Source organism: Danio rerio, chromosome 11 (assembly GCF_049306965.1).
Source record: "Danio rerio strain Tuebingen ecotype United States chromosome 11, GRCz12tu, whole genome shotgun sequence".
Taxonomy (NCBI): domain Eukaryota; kingdom Metazoa; phylum Chordata; class Actinopteri; order Cypriniformes; family Danionidae; genus Danio; species Danio rerio.
Window position 1 is genome coordinate 12,857,262 of NC_133186.1, and position 19,252 is coordinate 12,876,513.

General features: G+C 35.1%; 2 protein-coding genes across 3 annotated transcripts in view; both read right to left on the minus strand.

Moving 5' to 3' along the window:
• zgc:174354 overlaps positions 1–19,252 on the minus strand; it is a 90,236-nt gene that overhangs the window by 46,312 nt on the left and 24,672 nt on the right.
• LOC141376551 (E3 ubiquitin-protein ligase RBBP6-like) lies at positions 7,116–11,845 on the minus strand. 2 transcript variants are annotated; one of them, XM_073916502.1, is made up of 7 exons: positions 9,075–11,845; positions 8,776–8,875; positions 8,597–8,672; positions 8,309–8,397; positions 8,136–8,232; positions 7,893–8,032; positions 7,605–7,797 (listed from the first exon to the last, which is right to left on the minus strand). In XM_073916502.1, the coding sequence occupies exons 1-7, from the start codon at positions 9,232–9,234 to the stop codon at positions 7,623–7,625; spliced, it is 837 nt and encodes a 278-aa protein (XP_073772603.1). In that variant the 5' UTR covers positions 9,235–11,845; the 3' UTR covers positions 7,605–7,622. The 2 variants fall into 2 exon arrangements, with proteins under 2 accessions (XP_073772604.1, XP_073772603.1); XM_073916503.1 differs by lacking the exon at positions 8,136–8,232 and having other exon boundaries at positions 7,116–7,797.

A 19,252-nucleotide genomic window follows, 5' to 3' on the forward strand; every position in this document is an offset into this window, starting at 1 on the left:
ATACTGTAGCTCAAACTCACTCATTCATAGTCGGGAACCAGGGAATGTGCAACAACTTTAATCATAAGGCAAACACAAAACAAAAGTTTTCATATGGAGCTCCTTCACCGGATTCAACACCTGTAAACACTCTCCCATGGCTCTCAGCCCTGACCACACATCTCAGCTCTACCAAGCTGACCATTCACAGAGTTTGCGATACGCATTGTCGTGATATATAGTTTTATTTTTTGAGAGGTCAGCGTCAGTGTCCATACTCCATACACGTAAACTTGATGCAGAAGTATAAATCAGCTTTAAAACGCATATGTGTGTGTGTCTGTGTGCGCACAGGAACTTTGTAATGACATTGTGTGTGACTCATCATTGCAGAAAGGCTTGAATTAACTCCACATTATAAAGTAATTCAAATACATATGAAAAGTGCTTGACTACCGTTCTTTTACAGTATTTTTCAATCATTTTGCCACAAATTTCAGAACCCTGATGTCAATTTTCAAAACTCTAGACACAAAACTCTGAACAGTTACTAACACAGACTCTCCAGTGTTCAAAACTCTGCATGCTGCATTCATTTCCTTAAGGAAGTCTTGCATTAGCAGGATCATTGGTTCACATAATCCTATTATCATACAAATACTACAGGAACACAACTTTAGATCACCAGCACACAAAATGCATATTGTTTCAATAAACAATCATTAATAATCATTAAATATTGTTGTTTAAAATATATGATACAGGTTTCATGATGGTTTATACATAAGTGTAGAGGGAACGGTGCAGACAGTGGATATACTGATCTAGTTTTATTCATTCCATCATAATGTAGGTTTACTGTAATGTTTTCCTCACTGCACATCCCCATATAGAAAGCTGATATATGGCAACATGTGCAAATTACATTATTATAAAATGTCATAATATAGGTAAAATTATAGGTAAAATATTTTTAGGGGTAAAATATATAACATAATAGATCATATTTATATATATATATATATACGTAACATACATGTTTATATTTGTAATTCTAATAGTCACAGTTTTTCTCGATTGCTTGGATGCAGTTGTCAACTGAAACTCCACCTTTTCAAAACAGTAGACACACAGGCCTAAACAGCAGCACTCATGGTCAAAATGACACATTTTGCTTGCAAAAGGCACATATCGTGTCAAAACATTTAAAATATGAAACAAAAGCTAGTTTTACCTTCAAACAACACAACTTGCAAACAAATATATGAGCTCTTTGAATTAATCATTACACAATGGACAACAAAATACAAAATATAGAAGTCAGTGCACCACCATTGATTGTCATTGTAGCCTATTGCCAATGCCATTTGTTGTCTTTCTATTTGGGCCGTCAAGTTTGCCTTTTTGCAAAGAATTGGATCCAGAATAAGAAATGCTTTGATTAAATTTATATTGAATTCATGACAATTTTCAAACTGTGGCTGAAAACTAAAATACTGTAAAAACAGACAAAAATAATAAAATACTGTAAATATTAAACACATTTAAACCAATGTACAGTCAAATCTTTTGGGAGTATAGGACATATAGCCACAATTGACCTCCTCCATCCATGCTGGCACAGAACAACACAGACCTTCCACCATTTATATAAGGTTTGCAGACTGATTGCTAATTGAAGACTTGAGTGTAGGAGTTTCAAATCGCTGCTTCAGTGAATTCAAACTGATCTTGGTAGTGTCTAATGGTTAGGAATAGATGGTCTCTGTTTGGTTACCATAGCTAAAACAATGGAGTTTGGACTGCTTGAATGACATCTGTGTTAACTGTTTTGAAAAATGCTAAGGAAAATGTGTCAACCCAATGAGAAAAGGTTTACAAATTTGCAAGACCTGTCTTCTGCTCTGCTGGGATTGTGAAAATGAAAATGAAGTGGAACCTTGTTTCTTTAACCAGGTCAAAGCAAACAAGAAAAACTGTAAAAAATGGCAATATTTTGACATGTATGACATTTTATATATGTAAAATTCTTATGAACTATTATGTCACATGTGTAATTTGCATATATTTCTATATATCAGATTTCTATTTTAGGATCTGGGTTTCCATCTTTCTGGTCTTGTGGGTTTGGTTCTCCTCTACATCACAGTGGTGTTTTCATAAGTCAAAAATCTTGGAAACAACCTTCTGTCAATGTGAATCCAGGCCTGATATTGCTGTGATTGGGCTTTCTCACATACATACAGTAATGTCAGATATGAAAACATTGTCTGTAAAAGTGGTACATGGAACAAAGTAACCATAAATATAAAAAATTAAGGATGAATAAAGATGTCATCTATAGATAATGTAGTTCAGTTGGGTCATCTTCTGTGGTAACTGATGTCATTTGATCTATCCTGATTATTTCATCATCTAAACATGTAATATTGTACAAAAGTTTCCATACATCCAGAGTAATGCAACAGTTAATTATAATTTTGAGTGCTTGTATCAGTTGATAATAACATCATGTGAAGTAAATGAATACATGGTTATTTCAATTGTAATGTTTGAGTTGCATTTTGAAATGGGATCAGTTTGAAGTTTAATTGTGTTATATTGAAAAGGTGATCTGAGTTCAATGAACAAAGTATTTTTGACTTGTGTGTGTTTTATCCAAGCATTTGAAAAAAGAGTTAAGGGTTTTGCAAAAAAATTAGCAATTTTAGCAATGGTTGTGAATTTTGTATCTAGAGTTTTGAAAATTGACACCTGGGCCCGGTTTTTCAAAAGTAATCCACTAGGATTTTGGATAAGGAATTGGATCAAATCTTGAAAATGGGTTTTTCAAAGGAAAAAACGGATTACCTAATCGGATTAGATCACGTAATCTAATCTTGGTTTTGATCCGGATCAAACCTTTACTTTGGGTTTTTCAGACCTTTTTTGTAAGATTTGGATATTTTTGGATCACACATTATCTTACGAGATATACTATTGATTCATAAGGTTTTAATTTTATTTGTTCATCCATCAGGCTATAGTGATTATTGGCTTTAACGTATTCAGCCTTTCAGTATAGGCCTCCAGCAAAGTAGAAATAGCTTGGCCCAATAAAATAATCCCCCAAACAGCTGTGAAAATTGACCAAATCAATACATTTTATTGTCAATAATTGATATCTATATTCATCACAATGGAAAATATTTTTGTTTTTAGAATATTTATTAGTGATGCATGCAATGATTACAGAATAACCAAAAAAAAAAAAAGTGCAAAGAATGGCAATGACTGATTTTAGAAATCTCTTTCAACAATTGCAAAAAGAGACTGAAAGGGCAGAAGCACAGCTTCATCTGGCAGAGGAACAACTGACTCCAAACTGCAGCAAACCAAGGCCAGACTTCAGATCCGCCTCCTAAAGGGTACGCTCAGACAAGCTGCTCTCTCCACATCAGATGAGGAAGTCTGAAATTATTGTGGAGTTTTTGACATTAAGTCTTTTTTTTTATCTACATCTATATTTGAAACTTGTTATAAATATCCTCAATGTACAGTGTTGTAGGTCTCAGATGAGCGGACTGCTGGAAGAGGATGGGGTGGGGTTTTTCTTGTTTTTATTATTTATTATTATTATTTTATTATTTATTAAATTTTCTTAGTTTTCATTTTAAATAAAAATAAAGTTATATCTACCCCAAACTGGCTATTCTACTTGTTGCTCTTTACACAGGCCTATCTATTTATCTACATTGGGATTGAGCACTGGTAATCCAGATTTAGTGATCCTGAAAAGTTCCTATCCGGATCAGATTGATCCAATCCGATGTTGCTTTGAAAAACTGGCTCAAAAAGTAAGCTGGATTACGTTATCACGGATCGCAAAAACAGGATTACTAAATCCAGATCAATTTGATGCGGATTAAACCTTTTGAAAAACCGGGCCCAGGGCCCGGTTTTTCAAAAGTAATCCACTAGGATTTTGGATAAGGGATTGGATCAAATCTTGAAAATGGGTTTATCAATAGAAAAAAACGGATTACCTAATCGGATTAGATCACGTAATCTAATCTTGGTTTTGATCCGGATCAAACCTTTAGTTTGGGTTTTTCAGACCTTTTTTGTAGGATCTGGATCACTTTGATCCAAAAAACCTGGATTAAACTGATCCCATCAGAAGGGTGGATTTAGCGTGGATTTCATGCCTAAAATGTAATGAAAACTTAAAAAATGTATTAAATAATACTATTTTTGGATCATGCAGTATCTTACGATATATACTATTTATTCATAAGGTTTTAATTTTATTTGTTCATCCGTCAGGCTATAGTGATTATTGGCTTTAATGTATTTAGCCTTTCAGTATAGGCCTCCAGCAACGTAGAAAGAGTTTGGCCTCATAAAATAATCCCCCAAACAGCTGTGAAAATTGACCAAAAACAATCAATTTTATTTTGTCTCTAATTGATATATATATTCATCACAATGAAAAATATTTTTCTTTTTAGAATATTTATTAGTGATGCATGCAATGATTACAGAATAAACAAAAAATGCAAAGAATGGCAATGACTGATTTTTTAAATCTCTTTCAACAATTGCAAAAAGAGACTGAAAGGGCAGAAGCACAGCTTCGTCTGGCGGGGGAACAACTGACTCTGACCAAACTGCAGCAAACCAAGGCCAAGGACATGAGATCCGCCTCCTAAAAGCTACGCTCAGACAAGCTGCTCTCTCCACATCAGATGAGGAAGTCTGAGATTATTGTGGAGTTTTTGACATTAAGTCTTTTTTTTATTTACATCTATATTTGAAACTTATTATAAATATCCTCAATGTACAGTGTTTTAGGTCTCAGATGAGTGGAATGCTGGAAGAGGATGCGGTGTTGTTTTTCTTGTTTTTCTTATTTATTATTATTATTAATTTAATATTTATTAAGTTTTCATTTAAAAAAAATAAAGTTATGTTGACCCCACGCTGGCTATTCTACTTGTCGCTCTTTACATATCTATAGTTCTACATTGTGATTTCTTATCCTGTTTGAGCACTGGTAATCCAGATTTAGTGATCCTGAAAAGTTCCTATCCGGATCAGTTTGATCCAATTCGATGTTGCTCTGAAAAACTGGCTCAAAATGTAAGCTGGATTACGTGATCACGGATCGCAAAAACAGAATTACTAAATCTGGATAAATTTGATCCGGATTAAACCTTTTGAAAAAACGGGCCCAGGGCCTGGTTTTTTAAAAGTAATCCACTAGGATTTTGGATAAGGGATTGGATCAAATCTTGAAAATTGTTTTTTTAAAAGAAAAAACGAATTACATAATCGGATTAGATCACGTAATCTAATCTTGGTTTTGATCCAGATCAAACCTTTAGTTTGGGTTTTCCAGATCTTTTTTGTAGGATCTGGATCATTTTGATCCAAAAAATCTGGATAATGATTTCCTATCCTGTTTGAGCACTGGTAATCCAGATTTAGTGATCCTGAAAAGTTCCTATCCGGATCAGATTGATCCAATTCGATGTTGCTTTGAAAAACTGGCTCAAAAAGTAAGCTGGATTACGTGATCAAGGATCGCAAAAACAGAATTACTAAATCTGGATCAATTTGATCCGGATTAAACCTTTTGAAAAACCGGGCCCAGCAGCTGACCGTTACAGATACAGCATGCAGCACCGAGGACCGTCTATCTCTACAGCTTCAGACAGGGTTTTATGACAACCTTTGTAAATGTTTGCAATTAGGAATCCTTCTGCAGAAGACATGTCAGTGTTTGACGTAAACTGTTATTTTATGAAACATTTAATGTTGCGTGTTTATATGCATATTTTTATATATAATAAATGAATACACATTTAAATACATATGTTTGTGTGTTTTTGTTTCTCTGCTGAAGCACCGCAGTAAAAATTATCTTAGGGTCTCCTTTTGACCAGCACCAACTCTGGTTAGTGGGTTCCCACTTAGGAAGAGGTCAAATTTCATTTTTACTGTTGATCATCAGTTGGCACCATTAAATACTTTACATTGCCCCGTACAAAAGCGTGTCTGATTTTTATATGGAGTTCTGTGGAGTAAAACTGCAATTTATAGAGTACATGCATAAGTACACTTACTATGTTTACTATGTTCTGACAGCTGAGGTGCCTATTTTGTATTTTCTCCTACACATCAATATATGTGTGTAAAAGTCTCTCTTACAACCTCACACACTCACTAAACACCAAATAAAAGCAAGAAATCAAGCTTTTTTGAACTGTAACTGATGATCACCAGCAAAAATCACAAATCTTACCTCTTCCCAACAGGAAAAACCACCAACAATCAAGAATGCATGATTATACGCTGTCATGACGTTGCATTTAAAAATAATGGAAATCATTTGGGCAAAAACAGCCATGAACACAATGAAAGGGTGATAAATTTGCTCAGAGTGTATTGTTGAGTTTTTAAAAAATTCTAAAAGTATTTTCCCAAAATATGTGTCAACAAGACTTTGTCACCAAAAATCATCCCATTTGCTGAACCACAGAGAAAGTTGTTGGTAAATTAAGCCTCAAAATCAGCCCAGAGTGGACCAAAACTTCACCAACAGCACAAAAGGGTTAAACACCCCCAAATCCTTGATGGCATGGTTCTAAGAGGCAGTGCTCACTTCTGGACACAGGGGCAAGTGTAGCAAGTAGCAAGTGGAGATGTTTTGAACCTTCAGCTGACAGCCAGTGTAAGTGGAGAGGTAAGAGAGGTGTGACGTGGGCTCTCTTGGGATCATTGAAGACCAGATGAGCTGCAACATTTTGTTTGGCCAGGATTGATTAGATGAGCATGTCATCGGTGTAAACCAGAGATGCCCAAACTAGGGCCCGTGGGCCAAAGTGGATCCACGGTAACCTTTGATTTGGCCCCCCATCCCATCTGAGAAGAGAGGGAGAATGATGGGGAGTTTTGGGGGAAAGTCTTTAACAGAGATTGTCATTTCTAATCCAACATAACTTTATTTTTTAACTGTTGAGATACAAAAATAAACAAACTGAAATTAAATGTTTCAATGAAATGTTGTGAATGAATCAAATAAAATAATAGTCACTTGAAGGAGAGCAGACATTACAGAAGACATCAGCAAGCGAAGGCAAAGTGTATTTTAGGTGTTATAAATGGGATTGTTCATGTTTTATTGTAAGACTTTCATTCATTATAAAATGTATAATTATTAATACAATTAAAGAATTTGAAATGTTGTAAATTACAGTATTCAGTGAATCATGTAAATTATATAATGAATAATAATAATAAATTTGGAAATTACATTGACAATTTTACAGTTTGGTAGATTTACCTCCAGCTCACCACCCTCAGACGAGTTTAGTTTTTGGCCTTTCATAAGAAAAAGTTTCCCTGAAGCACCTCTGAAATAAACTTTAACTAAAAGTTTTAGATTGTGAGCAGGACAGCACACTGGTTCTCCCGCAGCATGTTTGTTCATCATTTCTATCTTAATGTGTCGATCATTTTCTTTTGTGTTTCTGTATTGTGTGAAGGTCAACCAGTCCACAGTTTATGCTGCTAAAATCTTTATTCAGTTTTGTTCATAAACTATGTACAATATATACACTGTGCTCACGTCGGCTCCAGGTCTCTTGGGTGAAGGTCTCTCAATGACGGGGTCTCTTCTGGTCGCCGTGCGTCTCTGGTGAAGATGGGGAGCGGGAACGTTTCCCTCTGGCGTCCTGGACTGAAGATGCTGCACCAGCTGAGGAAGAGGAGGGCAGCGGCTTGGTCTGGCAGGAGAAGGACGGCCTCTTTTTCTTCTCAGCAGCATAGGCCTCACTGAACAGATCGAGCGCAAACACACACAAGCAGACATAATGTGAGATTTTCACAAACACTAAAACATGCTGCAATGCCAAGTACAGTTTACTCACGCGTCTATGATGGGAATGACGTATTTGCCGCTGCCGTCCATCATGACTCCCTTTCGGTTTGGGTCGTCCACCTCCAACAGGAAGCTGCGGGGAATCCCTGTGCTCCTCCGGATGCGCTTGTGTGGAGCAGAGCTGCTGCCCTGTGAATTCATGAGTGACAGTCAAACGACAGAGCAAACAATCTGACTGATGGAGACGAGAGCTCAAGTTCACAGCAACCATAAGCTTAGAAAACCCAGTTACCCCTTTAGAGGGGCAGTGCCTAATGTGGTGTCCTGGGATCCCACAGTGAAAGCAGACATAGTTGGGTGGAAGAAGCCCAAGCAGTGTCATGGCCTCACTGAGGAACATCAGAACCATGAGAATCAGCTCTAACATTTCTCACAAACCAAACCTGTCAGTGTCTGAACGCTCACCTGCTGGAGTAGTAGCACAGACTGGACTGGTACATCACCGCTTTTAGCTTGTCCTCCTCTGATGCCTTTGCCTCAGCCAAATTCTCAGTCTGTTTCACAGGCATTTGCACATTAGAATTTTATTTTACTGGTCTGTTTAAGAAGCTGTGTGTGTGTGTGTGGGGGGGGGGGGTGTTTTACACTGAGTATTGATATTCTGCACTACATGTCATTATGACTCCTCAAATGCAAACACTGCAGTTCAATACAGAGCAGCACAGTGGGGTGAATTAATCATTTGTTCAATACCTTCAACAGCTGCTCCAGTGAGAGGAGTGAAGAATCACCTGTTTGAGAAGATTTAGCTGATGGTCCAGCTTGATGTCTGCAAAACAAAGGAGCTTGTGTGACTAAAACACCACAGACAGACTCAAACTCTTGATATAACATCTATCAGAGGACGATTGCGCTTATTTCACATGACTTACCCAACAAATCTTCTGTTTGATGACTTCAGTCCAGCAGCAGGGACCCGTCTGATGATGACAGATGTGTTTTTGGGGATGAGAGCATCATCATCTGTGTATTCTGACAGCAAAATAAAGTTTATATATTAATAATCATTTACCATAGTATACTTTGAGTGCCATTAGCATTTTAAAACACTCAAAACATCACTATATGTCACCATCAGAGTCATGATAATAAATCACAGCTTCTACAAGTCTGTCTGATAACACATCTAATGTTAGTGTATTATAGTTTAAGTGGCTTTTCCTCATCTCACCTTCATCAGTTTGGGCTTTGCTGATCTTCAGCTGGCAGAAATTCAGCCTCTCGCGCCTCATGATCTGCCGCTTCAGCTCTCCCGCAGTGATGTTGAGGCCCTCAAACTGGAGCGAGTCGTAGGAGAGTCGACTCTGAAACCTGTAATGAACACAAGACATACTGAATACAAACCACAGTGTGATAACAAGGGTCAAACCTGAATGATGGGAGAAGCAGACGATCAATCGATGTATCCAACAATCAATAATATCAATAATCTGGGAATCAGTAGCCACGAAGGACGCCGAGATCAGATGCCAATGAGCGAAGTTCAAAACAACACAAAAAGAACCGTTGCCATGGATGTTGACGATCACGTGACGAGGCGCTAAAAACTTCCGCGTTATTTTCTCATTAATAATAGTAAAATCATTACAATGATAATAATAAAATAAACAGCAGAACAGTTGGCCATCTCTGAATAATACACAGTGGCGTTTCCTTACACGAATGGTTCAGGACTCTGTATAGAGTCGGGCGAGTCACTGAATCAGTGATTCGTGGCTGAATGAATCACTTAAAGCTTCACTCGATTAAAGAGGTCTCTTGCTGCCACCTATTGGCGATTTGTTTTTCCGTTTTAAAGTAATTTAACACTTTTTAAAAACACCTTAAAATGTATTTTCTACAAATGTTCATCTCTGTATGTTAAAATGAATTAAAACTCTCTAAGCTCATCATTTATTTGTTTGCCCTTGATCTTCATTATGTGTTACAGTTTTTTTTCCAATTGTTTTGCCACAAGTTTCAGAACCCTGATATCAATTAAAAAAACTCTAGACACAAAATCCTAAACAGTCACTACTTTTAACACTCTCCAGTGTTCTGCATACAGCATTCATTCCCTTAAAGAAGTCTTGCATTTGTAGGATCATTGATTCACATAATCCTTTTATAATACAAATACTACAGGAACACTACTTTAGATCACCAGCTGCACACAAGATGTACATCGCTTCAATAAACAATCATTAACAATCATTAAATATTGTTGTTTAAAATATATGATACAGGTTTCATTATGGTCTATAAGTGTAAAGGGAAACAGTGCAGACAGTGGATATACTGAACTAGTTTTATTCATTCCATCATAATGTAGGTTTACTGTATTTTTTTTCTCACTTCACGTCCCCATATAGAAAGCTGAATAATGGCATGATATATGGTCCCATCTGCAAATTACATTATTATAAAATGTCATAATAGTCAAAAATTTGTCAAAATAGTGAAAAAAAATCATTGTTTATATTTTTTTCAACCATATCATATATATATATATATATATATATATATTTGTAGGGGTAAAATATATAACATAATGGATCATATATATATACGTAACATATATGTACATATTTGTAATTCTAATATTTTAACAAATGGCAATATTTTGACATGTGTAACATATTTTATATATGTAAAATTCATATGAACTATTATGTCACATATGTAATTTGCATATATTTCTATATATCAGATTTCTATTTTGGGATTTTGTGTTACCATCAGTCTGGTCTTGTGGATTTGGTCACGGGTTCTCCTCTACATTTCAGTGGTGTTTTCATTACTCAGAAATCTTGGAAAGAACCTTCTGTCAATGTAAATCCAGGCCTGACATTGGTCTGCTGTGACTGGGCTTTCTTACAGTGATGTCAAATATATAAACATTGTCTGTAAAAGTGGTACACAGAACAAAGAAACCATAAATATGGACTAAGGATGAATAAAGATGACATCTATAGATAATGTAGTTCAGTTGGGTCATCTTCTGTGGTAACTGATGTCATTTGATCTATCCTGATTATTTCATCATCTAAACATGTAATATTGTACATCAGTTTCCCCACATCAACAATAATGCAGCAGTTATTCATCATTTTGAGTGCTTGTATCAGTTGATAATAACATCACGTGAAGTAAATTAATACATGGTTATTTCAAATGTAATGTTTGAGTTACATTTTGAAATGGGATCAATTTGAAGTTTAATTGTGTTATATTGAAAAGGTGATCTTAGTTCAATGAATAAAGTATGTTTGACTTGTGTGTGTTGTATCCAAGCATTTGAAAAAAGAGTTAAAAGTTTTGCAAAAATGTACAATTTTGGCAAAGGTTGTGAATTTTGTGTCTAGACTTTTGAAAATTGACACCAAAGTTCTGAAATTTGTGGCAAAACAATTGTAAAAACCTGTAATAAAAAAAGAGAAAGGATAAATCTTATAGATGATGAGCACAAATCTGAAAGCATCTGTGGATCTGTCACAATCCACTCATTTATTATCATTACTGTGGGTTTCTTCATCACAAAAATAAGCCCATGTAAGAATTGAAATATTGCAAATATTTTTGATGTCTTTGACAATTCAAAACATGAGCTGAAAACAGAGACTGTTGACCACAACCCAGCAGGTGGGAATGCGGGAAAAACCAATTCCTGCTGCATTTGCATCTGAGTCTGCTGAAACTCGGCTTCAACCACCCCAACTCACACATATGGTCATTTCAATGTTTGAATGTTCTAGATTAACCTAAGTGACTTTATCTATCATGTTTGATATCATTTGAAATGTCTCAGTGCGATTGGTACAATGGTCTCATTCTCTCAGAAATAGACATAATCAAAACAATAAATATATAACTTCAGGCATCTTTTGAACCACTGTGAAGGGTGTGACTTTTCCACAGGCAGCACTAAATGCAAGTGCCTTTTGTTATGCACACACCCCTGTCCTTGAGGGAATTCTTGGATTACTTAAGGTAAGGTTTGAGAAAGGCTCAGCGCGATTCTGCTTACCCCGATCAGCCCGTAACATGGAGCTTATGCTCCATGTTATGTATATTTTAAAGTCAGGAATGCATCTTTTAATCTTGGATTTATCTTTGGTAACTTGATGTATTTATTGATCTTTTATGAATTGACTGATTGAATTGGCATAATACACATTTACCTGACTAATAAATTGTTATGTTTTGAATTATTCAAACTGTCCTCGTGTTATTATCACTGATAAATGTGGTTGTCCATAGCACTACAAGCCACTGTACAGGTTAGTAACGGACTAAAACATGTTAGACGGAGCAGTGTGGCACGCTATACAATGTTGCTAGAGATCCGACTAACATATTGGCATTAATTCAAGTATACTTAGACTGTAAAAGGCCAACTATGAGTTTTCTATTTAGAACAACAAAATATTGTTGAAACTAATCTAAATGTGGGTATTTAGGCCTTCATCTACAAACTTATAATCCTGTGCGATTATTATTAAAATACTTTGTCTTGATTAAGTAGATAACAGATCTATTGGGACCACATAAAAAATCTCCTAAATTGAGTAAGTATAGGGTTCTGCCACTTTAGGAGAGTGGTTAATCGCCTCTGTTTAATGACCAAGACTGACGAGCTTGTATTAAGAGATTGTATACCCGGCCGGTGCAAGACTCGAGATGCTATAGGAATCTGAGTAAATGAGAATAAGGTATAATAACAAATCAAAAGAATATTCAATCATAATCTAAAATAATATGAAAGGAAACAAAATAATCTTATCAATGTTTTATAATTGGAGTCAGATAAAACGAGGATAAATATATTAATATTCTAAACCACCTCATACTAAAATTGGAGTCAGATATGAGTTAAGTTTAATATAAATCAACATTGTGCACTGGAAAGACTGAACATGCAGTGAACCTTCATCCACCATTGGATACCGTCATTGGACCAACTGGGTGGACCCTACACCCATATACATGTAAATAAAACACCACAAGCAGATTTAAAACATCAGAATCTGCAGAACAAGGATCAGCACTGACCTTTCCAAGAAGAGCGACTGCAGCAGGCTTGAACTGAAAGGCTGATTCATTTTATTGAGTGTTTCTAATTCAAACTCTTTTGTTTAGGGTTAGTGATTCAGATCTCATTTAATGTTTACAGAATAATGAAAAATGATTTACAGACCTAATTTGCATCAATGAATTAAAACAAAACAAGAAGACTGCAATGAATAATCCCTGATATAAGGATCATTTCTAATCATTTATCAGATTTACCATTGTTTTAATTATTACGAAAAATCTGTGAAATGCAAATTTTACTCATGCAAAAAAAATATTACAGACAATGGATTATCAAGTTATGAATTCCAATAGTGAAGGTGGCGAGGCAGTGGCGCAGTTTCTGTGTGGAGTTTGCATTTTCCCCCTGCCTTCACGTGGGTTTCCTCCGGGTGCTCCGGTTTCCCCCACAGTCCAAAGACATGCGGTACAGGTGAATTGGGTAGACTAAATTGTCCGTAGTGTATGAGTGTGTGTGTGTGTGGATGTTTCCCAAAGATGTGTTGCGGCTGGAAGGGCATCCGCTGCGTAAAAACTTGCTGGATAATAGTGAACTATAATGCTATTGTAAGTGAATGATTAGCACAGGTTATTAAAGCATTAGTTTTTTTTTTTTTTTTTTTTTTAACAAGAACCAGCATGTACAGTTTTCTTATACAATACAATACAATCACTTTACATTTCCTAACAAGAATGAAATAAGTGAAAAAACAAAGAAGAGAAAAAAACCAAAAAAAAAAAAATAAAATAACAGAGGAGAGGGTACATAATTATCAAATTACATACAAATATGTTTCGCACATTTTATAATTTTAGTTATTTACAAGAGTTAGTAATGCACTTTTTTTTTTCACAGGAAATGCATATATACAAACATTTTATGTAAAAATGTTAAAGGAGGAGCATATATTAATTGTTTTAATGGCTTTTCTATTTTGAGACTTGGAAATCACTTTTATATACATTTGAATCTCTTTTTCTAACACCATGAAGAGAGGTTTGCTTTTGGAAAACTTGGATTTATGTATGTGAAATTTACATAATAATAAAATAAAATTTATAATAAAACCAGCATCTTTTAAAGAGCGATCCTTAACATAAAAACCCAAAATCACATGTTTATAAGATAAGGAAAAGGTTTTTAAGATATTATGAGCAATAAAAGCTTCAACATTGATCCAAAATAGTCGAGTATATTGGCAAGACCAAAATAAATGTGAAATAGTTTCATTAAAGCTTTCGCAAAAACAGCATTCTAACTCAATATCAATTTAAAATTTTTGTAGAAATAATTTTGTGGGATAAACTCTATGAAGTAATTTAAATGATATTTCTTTAGCTTTATTTGTGATAAAAAAAAATTTGAGGTAATGACCAAACTTGAGTCCAGTTTGAATTATTAAAGATATTGTTCCAGTAAAAAATAACATACGGTATAGACATATTTTCTTTTAAGATTAAAGATCTAATTTTGTGATTATTAGGCTTAAATCCAGAGAAACAGATAAACCCAACCGAGGTTTGTTCAGGTTTAGGAGGACAAACAGTAAGTGCTGATGTACATACACTGCCTTTATACAGCATATGTATGCCAGTGGGTATTGCCCCGGTTAGAATAGTAAATTCCTGTAATGTAACAGGAATTTTGTATCTTGCCATAAATTCTGTAAATGTAAACAAATTTCCGGCATTATCAAATAATTGGTTAACTAATAATAGTCCATTGTTAAACCAATTGTTAAAGAATAGTGACTTATTTCTATACATGATATTGGCATTATTCCAAATATGAAAACTATGTGGGGAGAAGTTGTGTTTATAAATAAGCCTCCATGTTGTAAGCACTTGTTGATGAAATTTAGAGAGTTTGATTGGGAGTTTTTCAATTTAGTAATTACACATTAAAAGAAATTCTAAACCACCCATATGAGAGAAAATGAAACGGGGGATAATATTCCAGATAGAAGAACTATTTATAAGAAATTGTCTTATCCAATTAATTTTAAAATTACCATTAAGTGAGTTAAAATCAATAAAATTTAAGCCGCCTTTGTCATAAGAATTCAGCATTACTGATTTTTTAATATAATGAATTTTGTTTTTCCAAAGAAATTTTGTCAACATTCCGTCAATTAGTTTGTTTGTGTGCTTATCAACTGAAATAGACTGAGCTGTATATGACAATCTAGAAATACCTTCAGAACTCTGCCTTTGATTGATAGATCTCTTTGTAGCCAATGGTTCATCATCTTTTTCGTTTTTTCAATAATTGGTAGAAAATTGGAAATACATCTACTTTTATCATCCTTAATTATTTTAATTCCCAAATATGTCACACTCTCTCTCACAGGGATGTTACAAATTAGAGATTCTGAACAATTACCCACTGGTAATAATTCACATTTATTTATGTTAAGGCAGAGACCTGAGGCTTTAAAAGGGTTCAAGAATTTCTATTGCTGTAGCAATCTGTGAGGCATCCTTCAGAAACAAAACAGTATCATCTGCTAACTGGCTTATTACCACTTCAATGTTTTCAATAGATATTCCTTTTAAGGAGCTTTCTCTAATATGTATATTTAGAAGTTCAGTGGCTATCAAAAACAGGTACGGGGAGATTGGGCATCCCTGCCTAACTCCTCGTCTCAAAGAAAATCTAGGTGAGGTGCCGCTGCTGAGTCTAATAGAACTATTGCAATTAGTGTAAAGCATTTTAATAGATCTACAGAAGAAATTTCCAAATCCTACCCTACTAAGAGTTTGTAACAAAAATTCATGTTCTAAAGAATCAAAAGCTTTAGTAGTCAAGAAAAAGTATAAAGTTGTCATTAGAGAAGTAATGTGAATTATCTAGAATATCTAATACTAAACGTATGTTATTAAAAATGTGTCTTTTTTGCAAAAATCCAGATTGACATTCATCAATTAAATTGTTCATAGTACATTTTACTCTTTTGGATAAAACTAATGCAATAATTTTATAATCATTGTTCAGCAAGGTAATTGGTTGCCAATTATCAATTAATAAGTGATCTTTATTTGGTTTTGGTATTAAAGTTATAAGTCCTTGACATAAGGTTGGAGGAAGGAAGAATCTATCTATGCTCTCATTAAAGACCTCAAGCAAAAAAGGAGTTAAAAGTTTCTCAAATGTTCTATAAAACTCAGCAGAGTCCGTCCGTTCCAGGAGACTTGTTGCTTTTCAGTGATTTAATTGCATCCGTAACTTCTTGTAAACTAAGAGGGGCTTCACATATATTGAACTCATCATCACTAATCTGTTTTATGTTATGTAGCGATTTAAAGAATTCTGTAGTAGATTGTTGACAGAATTTAGAAGAATACAAGTTACTGTAAAATTCAGAACAATAGTTTGCAACAATTTTTGCATTCTCCACAATATTACCATTAATCCTCAATTTCTCAATATAATTATATTTAGCTTGTTGCCTCTCAAGTCTAAAGAAATACGCAGAGCTCATTTCACCCTCTTCAAGCCATTTCCTTCGAGATCTTATAAAAGCTCCTTCTGCCTTTTGTTTGTAAAATTCTTCTAATTTAATCTCTTGTTCAGTAAGTTCTGCTTTTCCAGATTCTGATAAGTCTTCTATTGTTTTGGATGATAAAGTGGATATTTTTAAAATAATACTATCTTCTTCAGCTCTTCTCTTTTTTGCCAATTCACTACAGTATTTCCTAAAAAAATTTCCCGCTTCAAATTTGAGAAGTTCCCAATTATTACAATATTTTTTTCAACTTTCGCTTTATTCCAGTAAGTCAAAATAATTTTTTCTATTCCAGTAATAACTTCCTTATGTTTAAGAACTGAATTATTTAATTTCCAGTAACCAGATTTTTGAGTTAAATTACTAAAGTTTCTAAAGGGAATCATAATCGAAATAGCTGCATGATCTGAGAACGGAGATGGTATTATATCAGTAACAATGTTATCCAAGTCATTGGAAGTAAGCCAATAATCAATCCTAGATTGAGAAGATAAAGATTTGTTACTCCAAGTAAAACATTCTTGTGTTGGATGAGATTTTCTCCATGGATCAAACAAGGAAAATTGTTCTATAAAAGCCATAATATAATCTGAATTAGGAGTTCCAGTTTGATGAGGCCATCTATCTAAACTATTATCTAGGACAACATTGAAATCACCACCAAAGATTAGAGCAGAGTTAGGAAAAATGGTTAACATTTGAATCACCTGCTTGCCTAATCTATTGAAGAGAGCTTTATTTTCGTTTTGTAAGTTAAAACCTTATACATTAACTATAATATAAGTTTCATTTAAAATCTCAGCGGCAAGTACAATGTAGTGCCCAGAAGCATCACAGTTAGATCTTAAGACTTTTCCTTTAAATCTGTCCTTTAAAATACAAACCCCAGCAGATTTAGTAGTGCCATGGGAAAACCACAGATCTAGTCCCCACTGTGACCTCCAAAATTGTGCGTCTTCAGTAACAGAGTGGCATTCTTGTAGAAAACAAAAATCTGCATTAAAGCGCTTCAATAAGAAAATAGCTTTCCTCTTAGTGATATTGCGTAAACCTCTACAGTTAAGAGAAACAATAGATAAAGACATAGAACAAGAGTGAATATGAAATAAATAAAAAAATAAAACAGACCCAGAAGATTCCTATATAAATATATAGCAAATCTTAAGCAAACTGTCAGGGTTCTGCCACTTTGGTCTCGTAAATTCTTGTTTTGGTGGCAGAGCTTTGACACTACTCATGTCTGGTCCTGTTTCTGTCTCTGTGTGCGCGCGCGCCGTCGTGGGTGTACGCAGAGTGTGTGCGCTGGCGCTTGATGTGGCCGCGCACGCTCTGCGTCCCTCAGACGCGCGCGCTCTTGTACTAGTGTTTGTGTTTGTTCTGTCAGCATCGCGCTGCTTTATTCTCGGCGCCTCCGTCTAGTTGGTTTCAGTTTTGGTTGGCGCTGAGATGAAGCATGCGCGTTGCTTATGTGTAAGCGCACGGTAAGGTGTTTATCTATCGTGTGCTTGTGTCTTGCGTCTTTTGTCAAAGCACGTGGCTCGATGTTTACATTGTGGTCACGTGCTTTTGTCGTGTGCTTCAGTGTTGTGCTCGTCTTGTCATGAACATGCGGTTGATGAGTTCTCTCACTGGCCGCATGTTCTTGTCCTGTGTCATCGGAGCGCATGGCTTGTGTTGTCTCTCTGTGTCATGCGCTCCCGTCTATTGTCTAGTCCCACCCTCCTTGTTAACCCATTATTAGTTAATTATGTTCATCTGTTTTTTTGTTAATTTCCTACAGTTTATAAACCCCTTATGTCTGCTGTCCTGTGCGAGTTCGTCATCATATGTTGTCGATGTTTACCTGTCCTGCTGTGTCCAGTCCTGCCTTGTCCTGCCTGCCCAGTCAAGTTTGTTTGTTTGATTTATTGTTTGTTGTAGTAGTGTTTTTCCCCCTCTGGGTTGTTTATTTTTGCCTTTTATTTTATTTTATTAATAATAAATCCTACTTCACTCTGCGCTTGGGTCCTCGCTCCTTTTTCCCTTTACCGGAACGTGACACAAATGCAGCAATAATATCCCAGGATGAGAACAGCAATCCCTTTTTAACACGTATATTGGTTATACTGAAAATTTGTAAAAGAGAAAAAATTAACAGGAGTCTTAGTCTCTACCACTTCTTTAGCCAACATAAGCAAAAATAATGTATTTTCTTTTTTTATCTAAAGAGAGAAAAAAAAATGTTTTGTTTCTTTTATAAAAGTATTACATTAATCAATATGACTGGAGTCTGAATTCCTTTCATGTTATCGTTTCAAGTAATGAAAAGAAAATGTCTCCCTTTAAAGTTAAAAGAAAAATAAGCAAATATCGCATCTTCTCTGAAAGTTCAAATCAACAAAACTGAATTTGAGTACCTGTTTCTTTTCAGTCTATAGACCAAAAATATGGAAGAAAAGTATCTTAAATTTAAATCCAGAGAGAGACGGGAAAGGCGTTACTGTTCCTTATGTAAATTATAAAACATTTAAACAGGTCTTATGTTCCAGTTTTTACAAAGATTAAAATGAGAGTACTTTTGTACTGAAAGGGGGTATTAGCATGCTTCTTTTTCAGTTGCAGTTGCCACTTTTTCCTTTGTAATTTAGGATGAGGGCGAGATCTCAACGCCATCCACAAAGGCACGGCCACCGACAAAGAGAGCCTTTTTGTTTCCCTTACGAGCTTTTTCGACAGCGGGCCATAATTTCAGTCTTCGTTCTCTGTCAGCAGGAGACAGGTTCTCGGAGACCCTTAGCTTATTATCATTTAG